This window comes from Manihot esculenta, chromosome 17 (genome assembly GCF_001659605.2).
Source record: "Manihot esculenta cultivar AM560-2 chromosome 17, M.esculenta_v8, whole genome shotgun sequence".
Taxonomy (NCBI): Eukaryota; Viridiplantae; Streptophyta; class Magnoliopsida; order Malpighiales; family Euphorbiaceae; genus Manihot; species Manihot esculenta.
The window spans coordinates 13,343,156-13,352,912 of NC_035177.2; the positions used below are offsets into that span (position 1 = coordinate 13,343,156).

The window sequence follows — 9,757 nt, forward strand, 5'->3', positions numbered from 1 at the left end:
TCTAGATGTTTCCGACATCCGAGGTCCCACCGGGCGGTAGGGATTCCGATACCGGAGTCTAGCCGGGTATTACACCAATAGCCCATGTTATGTATGAAAGACCTGGGTAAGTCCCCTCATGGGCCAGGCACTATGTTATGTATGAAAGACCTGGGTAAGTCCCTTCATGGGCCAGGCACTATGCAGAGGGAGTTTTGGTGGTCATGTCCGTCCGTTATGTGAAATGTTTGTGCTGTGACGCATTTCATAAAAGCATGTAATGAATGAACTGTTTTCCTTGTTTCTACTCACTGGGCTTTTTAGCTCACCCCTCTCCCCTAACCCCAATGTTGCAGGTTTGAGGTTGATCGGGAAGTCTCAAGAGTAAAGGTTCTGCTTATGTAATAGTATTAGCTTAGTACTTTTAGTGTGGACATGTATATTGATAATGATTTGTAAGAGAATGTAATGTAAAGTTAAGTGGAGTTATGTTTATGGTTTAGTACTGTGCTTGGCCCTGAGACTTGGTTAGTCCCTGTTTAATACATGATGTATGTTATGCTAGATGTTGAGTTGTGTTGGAACTAAACTGGTGGCATGTGTTGTTTACCACGCTAGTGTTTAATGAGGACCCTAGTGGAGGTCTTATGTTTGTGGCTTGATGCATGCACAGGTTAGGTTTGGTTCTTTGGATGTGACTCCGGCTTGATGTATGTTGTGTTGACCCAGCTAGAGTTTTGATGAGGGCTCTAGTAGGGGGGGTTTCTTTATGTTCCAGTTATGTTGCATACAGGTCAAGCTCGGTTTATACATCTTATGTTTCAGTTTTTATGTTAAAGTTTTGATCATGTATGGGATTTGACCAGGTGATAGGAGGTATGTTTGGCTTGCTACGGGTCCCGGCGGCCTTAAGCCGATCTGGATCCTAGCGCCGGTGGCGGTTCGGACCGTTACAGAGGGGTATCGATTTCCGGGTCGTTACAGAGTGGTATCATAGCTTTGGGCCTCGAGAGTACGGTGTGTTGCACATCGGAAAGAGATTGGCTTGGAGGTCATGGAAGGGCAAGCACAATAAGAAAGATCAAGAGTAGAATCATGTCCACTAGGATAGGATGTTGAGTCCTGTCTTGTATGATGATGTGAAATGCCATGATTTCATGCATGTGCATTAATGTTATGTATGATATGCTATGCATGCTATGTATATTGCAGGTTCATGTGTTTTCATATGAACCGTATGATGCTAATGATTGATTGTATGCTTGTGTGTTGTTCTTCAGAGGAGCCAGAATGCGAGGTGCTCGTCGATCTGTGGAATCGACTGGAGTTCCATCTGAGAGGGAAGGTATGGATACCTTTCCCCTTGCTCTGCCAAGAGCGCAGTCGTGGGGAGTCAGCAGATGGGGAACATCAAGGGACCCTGGAAGGTCTTTTGATACAAGCAGAGAAGGGAAGGCTCCGAGAAGGATGTCAGCTAGTATGAGGGAAGTAGAGTTGGAGGTTCAGAGAAGGGATGTCAGTTTGGGAATCAGAGTGCCAGAGGAAGGCATGGGAGATTCTCAGGAGGATGCTCAGACTCGGGATTCCAGAATCTCAGGTTCAGGAGGGATTGATCCCTCCACTTTGAGTACAACCTACACGAAAAGCAAGAAGTGGGGCAGAACCCTGAGGGGGAAGAAGAAGAAGTTGTGGAGTCGGTTGAAGGCTAGTCTGGGATTAGGTGGTGGTTCGAGCTCTGGCTCAGGCAGTTCAAGGTGCTTGAGGTGCGGAAGGCCGCACAAGGGAGTCTGTCTGATTGGGACTAATCTATGTTTCAGGTGAGGACATGAGGGGCACATAGCACGTGAGTGTCCCACTGCGCCTAGGTTGGTTCAGTCCCAGCAAGCAGCTTCAGGTAGAGCAGCTCAGCCAGCAGCTTCAGCCATGTTTCAGGTTAGTGGTCGAGGCAGAGGAAGAGGGTCAGCCTTTTCTTTTGAAGGTTCCCGTGGAGAAGGTCCGTCAGCTCCAGCTCGGATCTTCACCCAAGCTCAGCAAGAGGCAGACACATCGAACACAGTGGTGCCAGGTATGCTCACTTTGGAATGTTCTGATGTGTGTTTTTGTGAACTCTGGTGGTTCTCTTTCTTTAGTTGCTCTAGGAGCCGTCGAGAGGTTGAGTTGATAGCTTCTGGGCTAGAGTGTTCTCTTTGGGTCAGTAGACCCGAGTGTGGTCCATCGGTGGCAGAGTCAGTCTGCCGGTTCAGTTTTGTGACAGTTGAGGGTAGATGCCTTCCACCCGACTTTGAGGTTTTAGACTTGATTGTCTGGACGTCAGTTTAGGGTTGGATTGGGTTTTTCTACTCGTGGTGCTATCCTAGTCTGCAGAGACAAGGTAGTCAAGTTCAGAGGATAGGATGGATCAGAGGTAGTCTTCTGAGGGAACACAGTAGGGATGCCTAGAGGTTCGATGTCAGCCTGTCAGGTTCGTAGGGTGCATAGGAGGGGTTGTCAGAGGGTTCGAACTCTTGTTGAAAGGTTTAGCAGTCAGGTCGGGGAACCAGCCTCAGTGTTAGTTGTTAGAGAGTTCTTAGATGTCTTCTCAGGCTAGTTGTAGAGAGAAGTAGTAGTCAGAGTAGGGGCGAGACTTGGTAGACAAGGGGTTTTATCCGACCTAGTACCTCCCCCTGGATTGTTCCAGTGTGGTGTTGGGAAAAGAAGGATGAATCCTTGAGATTTTGTAACGACTGTAAGCAGTTGACAAGGTCACTATCAAGGGCAGGTATTCCCATGCAGGATGGATGATCTATTGGGACAGCTAGTAGAGGTTGTTTGTTTTCCAAGATAGATCTGAAATCCGGGTACTACCTGTGAGAGTTAGAGTTAGTTTTGGGTTAGCAGTGAGAAGAAGCCAGTTGGTTAAGATGAAGAGAAGAGTAAGGATCAGAGTAGCGCAGTGGAAGCGTTGAACTCCAAAAGAAGGTTGGGTACTGCTAAGGTGTCTTTTTGGGAAGGGTGATTCTCTTTGGAGAAAATCTATTTGGATTTCCGTGTTCCTATGTTATGGAAGTTCGTGTCAGGTCCTAGTAGGGTTCTTAACGAACCAGAGGTGGAGATCGCAGGAGGTCTCACCTATGTTGAGTAGCTAGTGCGGATCATGGACACACAAGTCAAGAAGCTAAGGAACCAGGAAATCCTAATGGTGAAGGGCTTTTGGAAATCACCCCTGGACAGTAGTGAGTGTCTGGAAGACCCGGGAGTTCTTACTCCAGTAGTATCCGTGTGTCTCTCTTTGGAGAGAGGTTTTAGGTTTTGCTTGCTTGTTTGCTTGCATGTTCATGTATGAGTAATGCTATGTTTCTAAGAATGCCTGTTTGTTTGGTGAACATTCGGGGACGAATGTTCTTAAAGGGGGGAAGAATGTAATACCCGGCTAGATTCCGGCATCGGAATCCCTACCTCCGGCGGAATCTCCATTGGAATCTGGAATTTCTGAAGATGCCAGAGGCGTCTAGAGGGGTAACATGTGTTTTCTAAAATGTTTTTACTGATTTCATGGTTTTAAATGAAAATGAATTGAGTTTTGAAAAGAAAAGACCAAGGAGGCATTTGCCAGGTTCGGCCGCCGAAAGTGAAGTTCGGCCGCCGAACATGGGAAGGCTTCGGGAGCGCTTTTGGCCTCCGAAAGTCTTGTTTGAACGAGCCAAGGTTCGGCCGCCGAAAGTCAAGTTCGGCCGCCGAACATGCATGAGTTTAGGGGGCACGTTAGGCTGCCGAAGGTCTTTGACCAGGCCACCTATAAAGGTCCCTCAGATCGGAAATGGGCGAGTTTTCTCCCCATTCTCGAGCTCAGGTGAGTTTTTGCCCTCTTTTGGTTGTTTTCATGATTTCTCTACCCATCCCTCAAGTTTTTCATGAGTTCTACCCTTGTGTTTGAAGATTTGAAGCTTAAGTAGGAGTTATGGGAGCTTGGAGCTTTTGGAGCTTGGATTCTCCACACCTCCGAGTTAGGGATCGCACCACCCCTCGATCTTCAAGAGGTAAGTGTAGATCCTTGCTCTCCTTGTGTTTTAATGAGGTTCTATGAAGTTTTAATGGTAGAGTATGGGTAGATATGCATGTTAGGATTTATGTGGGTTTTATGCCCAATGTATGTTATGTTGTAACGACCCGAAAATCAGGCCGCCACCGGCGCTAGGATCCAGATCGGCTTAAGGCCGCCGGGACCCGTAGCAAGCCAAATTGGAACAATTGGTACTCACTCTCACCAGACTATTCCCTTAAAGTGGGAGGTCAAGGGTTCGAGCAGTGGGGGAGGCGACCTAATTTCCAAAGGGAAATTTGGGCCAAATCCACTTGGGGTAAGATGGGCCGTAGGTGCTCTCCCGAGGGACAAATCCTGCCCGGATCCCGTGAGGGTGAGGGGATGTTAAGACAGTGCCGGTCACGGAGGATGGCCGGGCTGTTACATATGTGATGCTCATGTATGTTTATATGATGTTATGTTGCATGTTTAGGCTAGGTTATGCATGTGGGAGAGTGTATGCATGATTGGGAAAGAGTATGTGAGGATTTGGTTGTTTTGATGGTTTTGGCCTATGTGGGTCATAAGCTATCTATGTATGTTTTGATGTTGTTTTTGGAGTTTAATCAAGCTATTAAGCTCCTTTGTGCATGGTTAAGGGTTTATGCATGTTTTGGTAAGGTTGGGTGCTTGTTTTGGGGTGTTTGGAAGGTTTGGGAGGCTTAAATGCATGAGAAGCTGAGTTCTGCCCTTTTGGGAAGAACTCAGGTTCGGCCGCCGAAGGTGGTTTCGGCCGCCGAACCTGCCTTTGGATGCATGGTTTGGCCGCCTAACCTTGCCCCCGAAAGCTGAGTTTTGGCTTGAAAGCAGACTTTCGGCGGCCGAAGCAAGGATTCGGCCGCCGAAAGTGCCTGACTTTTGTCTCTGGAGTGGGACTTTCGGCCGCCGAAGGTGCCGCCGAAAGTGCCCTGTCCAGCCTTTTCAAGGTTGTTTTCTATGCATGTTTAAGTGATGTTTTAAGGGGTTTTTGGGTAGTTGTTTATGAGTGGTTAGAATGTGTTTGGTACCTCATTCGAGTCCACCTGTGTAGGACCGGACCCGAGGGACCGAGGAGGCCATCAGTGTTAGCAGTTGCAGAGTCAGTTCAGCGTCTGCCAGAGGTGAGTAGAACTAAACTTAATCTTTTATTTTACGAAATCAAATGCCTAAAGCATGTTCACGCATCATGTTTATATGTAATAGGTTGATTGCACTAGTTACACGAATATGACGCATTGCATTATTTATTGTGGATGTGGATGGACCAAGGCGACCCCAATAGCCCATGTTATGTATGAAAGACCTGGGTAAGTCCCCTCGTGGGCCAGGCACTATGTTATGTATGAAAGACCTGGGTAAGTCCCTTCATGGGCCATGCACTATGCAGAGGGAGTTTTGGTGGTCATGTCCGTCCGTTATGTGAAATGTTTGTGCTGTGACGCATTTCATAAAAGCATGTAATGAATGAACTGTTTTCCTTGTTTCTACTCACTGGGCTTTTTAGCTCACCCCTCTCCCCTAACCCCAGTGTTGCAGGTTTGAGGTTGATCGGGAAGTCTCAAGAGTAAAGGTTCTGCTTATGTAATAGTATTAGCTTAGTACTTTTAGTGTGGACATGTATATTGATAATGATTTGTAAGAGAGTGTAATGTAAAGTTAAGTGGAGTTATGTTTATGGTTTAGTACTGTGCTTGGCCCTGAGACTTGGTTAGTCCCTGTTTAATACATGATGTATGTTAACTAGACAATGACACTACTGGTTTATGCCTTTAATGCATTTATTGATTTAATAAGCATGCTTCCTTTGGGACAATTAATCAATAGATTATTCAAAGGTTCTTTCTTTTTTATCCGTTCATCCATTGGGTATTAATATATATCCATAATCCTTAAGATTTAAGAGGATTGTTTGTGGTTCCAATCTATTGAGAATTAAATGAGCTCTAACCCCATAATAAATTAGAAGTTTTATTTCCCTCCTATAATGGACGTTTATGAAATTTTGTTTATAAGTATTCGGTGCTTATAAATTATTTAAAATTTATAAATTTTTAAAATTTTAAATAATTATAATTGATATATTTAATAATAAGTAGCTTCAAAGTATATTTATTATTAAAATTATTAAATTACTAAAAAAGATATTACATAACATACGTAGTGAAATTATAAAATTAAATGAGCCAATATGATAATTTATTTAATTAAAGCAACTTATAAATTAGTTTTTATAAGTATTAAAATAAAAACTGTTTACACTCAACTTATTTTTTTTTATCTTAAAAGCTGAATTTATTTTCTTTTATCTTAAAAGCTGAATTTATAAGCCGCTGAATATTATAAATAGATAAGTGAACTTGTTTTTAAAACTTAACGATACTTTTGACCCATTTACAAGTTAAGACAAATCCCACTAAATAAAAAAGATTAATGTTTTAATCCAACTCACCAACCCAAAAAAAAAAAAAAAAAAAAAGGTTAAGATGCGCCCCATTTGGATTCGGATCCTATTGGCTATTGCATTTGCATAGACCCGTTTCAAACCATCGGCCCGTTTTACCATTACGAAATGTCTTTAAAGGCCAAGGTAAGAAACCCTAGGCTCTCTCGTTAGATACCTCTTCAGTTGCCGCTGCTTCTTTTTGCTCCACAATCAGAGTTCCTTCAACCTAACTACCATGGTACTTCATCTCTCTCTCTCTCTCTCTCTCTACGCTTAGTAATATCTTGATCCATCTTTATTTGCTGGTTTTCTGTTTGTTTCCTTGTAAAACGGTTTTGCGTATATGTATGCCTATTCCCGCTGGGAGAAGAATTTTTGATTTCCAAAAATGTAAATGTGCATCTAATCATGAATCAATTATAATACTTTTCTCTCTTGTTAGGTTTTACCTATTTTTGTGAAGACTGAGTCATATCAATTCACTTCCAGTAATGAAGGGTTTGTTTTGATTTAGGAACAAACTCTGTTTCTCAAATACCCAACATGATCTGTTATTCTTCTAAGCTATATATAATAGCTGGTGATCGCCAATGGATACGTAACTGGATTCTTTTCAAAATATTTTTGGATTAAGTGTTTGGAGATTTTCTTAAAAGGAAGATAAGAAATGAAAACCTTCTAACAACCAAGTTGATGGGCTAAAAAATATGGTGGTTTCCTAGTTTTTGAAACTTTCAAAACCTTACCTTTCTAATAAACATTGCTCCCAAACAGACTTATTACTTTACGAAACAATATATTTCCTCCAAAATCTGTCTCCCAAACAGGGGTCTATGCACGGTGGTGGATGGTTATGGAATTGAATTATAGTGATGTAGATTTTTGGGGCTTGGCTATGTTTTACATTCTTTATGAGTTTCATCTTAGTTTTGAGGTCATGCCAGATTTATTTATGTGTCCAGGTTATATTCTGCAAATGCTATATGTTTAATTTCCTAGTTGTAAAATTAAGTTTTGGTTTTGAAGTCAAATGTGTTGACTTTTGAAGGAATTGCTTTCTCTATTAATCTTTGGGTTATCCAGGTAAATATTGGTTTCAAGAGGTAGACGAGATTAACTCTGAATGATGAGAACGTGAATTAAGCTACAACATTGTAGCAGCCTGATTGCTTGGGATTATTATGGGTCTCTAAAATTATTGTAGCAAATTTAAGTGGATAATGTATGTGGATACCTAAAAGTTACTATAGCAAGGCCTTCATACAATTGGGCCTTTGTGTGACTAATGGATGAGTTCTTGTGTCACATTAGCCTTGCCTATTGTTAGTATTCTTTTACCTTGCTCCAGCAATTTTATTGCATGTTTTCTTTACTCACCAGACATTATGGATTTGAGGATCTTAACTTTGCTGCTGTTATGATCTGTATGGTTCCATGCTTTGCCCTTGGAAGAAGCATTTTTGAATTGATACATATATATATATATTTTTTAATTTGATGTGATACAGACCAAGCGAACAAAGAAGGCTGGTATTGTTGGGAAGTATGGTAAGTGAAAATTAACCAAGTTGGACTCTTGCAATTTTCTCAGAAGTTATGTCGATGCTTTGTTAAATTGTTAGATTTTCTTGCTCGTACAGGATTCTAAATGAATAACTGCTCACACCCTTCATAATATGACATTTTGACCTCTGTAGTTAGATTTGCCAGATCTTTAGTTTTTATGAGACTAAGATAGTAATCTTATCCTATCATAACTATACAGTTAGTTATACAAAGAGATTAATGTGCTTGAGTTGTCTGAAGCTGTTAATGTAAATGGTGCAACAGTGATTTTGTTGTGTCCTCTAGTTATATTCTACTTGGCCTTGCTATTATGAGAACTTAAGTAATCAAAACCAGAGTGCTGCTAACAATGGCATTGGATATAAAGGATGTTAGTTTACTTAAGTTGTCTTCAACATCAATGAAGTTATTGTTACTTATCAATGAAGTTATTGTTACTTATCAATGAAGTTATTGTTACTTATCAATGAAGTTATTGTTACTTATCAATGAAGTTATTGTTACTTAAGATGAGTTAATTGAAGCTAGTAATGAGTAAATGCTGCAACATTGAATTTTGTTTTATGATTTTGGATCTCTGAGGAATGATACTGTTAGAGTGCTAAAATGCTTAGATTCAAAGTCGTGGTTATTGGACTGAAAATTTTCTATTATTTTTAATGCAGGCACCAGATATGGTGCTAGTTTGCGTAAGCAGATTAAGAAGATGGAGGTTAGTCAACACAGCAAATTTTTCTGTGAATTCTGTGGGAAGGTAAGCCATTTGAATCATGCATTATTCTTGGTCTTGTTTGTGTTACACTCGCTTTAAAGAGTTTGAATATTGGCACTTGCCTGAGTTCCATGTTGCTTTTTGCTATCTTCTGCACTTCTGCAGTATGCTGTGAAGAGGAAGGCTGTGGGAATTTGGGGCTGCAAGGACTGTGGTAAAGTCAAAGCAGGCGGTGCTTACACTTTGAAGTAAAGACCCTCTTCATTGACACTGCTTTTGTTTGTTATAATGCTTTGCCCCTTTTTTCTTTAAAAAAAAAATCTTTAATTTGGAAAAATAAAAAAATTCCCCTCCAAGACATTAACCAACTGTTTTTTAATTTTAATTTTGACTTTTATGTGACAGCACTGCAAGTGCTGTGACTGTGAGGAGCACAATTAGAAGGCTGAGGGAACAAACCGAGAGCTAAGCTGCTATTGTCAAGGCCTCTACTTCTGTGTCTTTAGGAGATGTCTGCAGTTTGTTTTAGGGATAGAAGGCTACTTGAAAATGCTGTGGAGTTAAAATTTACATTTTTGATGAGTTGATGTTCAACTTACTAGTCCGCTATGTGGTTTTGGTCATTTTTGTTGGCATTAAAATATCTTCCGTTACCTTTTGAACTCTATCATTTGCTATCTGATTATTTATTTGAACTTGTGTTTCGTTAAAAATATTTGCGGTTGTTTCATTCGGTCAAAAATAATCTTTTTGGTTATCAACAATTTTACAACTGTAGATAGTGGCAAAAGGATTGAATTCACAGGGAATTGATACTTATCTATTTTTCTTATCAAGACTAATTAAATAAATTGAAAGTAAAATAAAGGAGAGTTTTGAGATTGATGAATTAAACTACTGAAAATAATAAAGTAAAGTAAATAATTAAAATAAAGAAATTCAAATATGAGAAAAGTTCTTGTTGAATAATTGGATTTACTTTAATTGTTGGGATTGATCATTGACACTTAAATTTTTT

At 40.7% G+C, this 9,757-nt stretch overlaps 1 protein-coding gene across 1 annotated transcript; it reads left to right on the top strand.

The window, feature by feature from the left end:
• The first annotated feature begins 6,564 nt into the window (after positions 1 to 6,564).
• Positions 6,565 to 9,434, top strand: LOC110605493 (60S ribosomal protein L37a). The gene is made up of 5 exons (XM_021744095.2): positions 6,565 to 6,699; positions 7,970 to 8,009; positions 8,693 to 8,781; positions 8,905 to 8,987; positions 9,145 to 9,434. The coding sequence occupies exons 1-5, from the start codon at positions 6,697 to 6,699 to the stop codon at positions 9,206 to 9,208; spliced, it is 279 nt and encodes a 92-aa protein (XP_021599787.1). The 5' UTR covers positions 6,565 to 6,696; the 3' UTR covers positions 9,209 to 9,434.
• Positions 9,435 to 9,757: the final 323 nt, after the last annotated feature.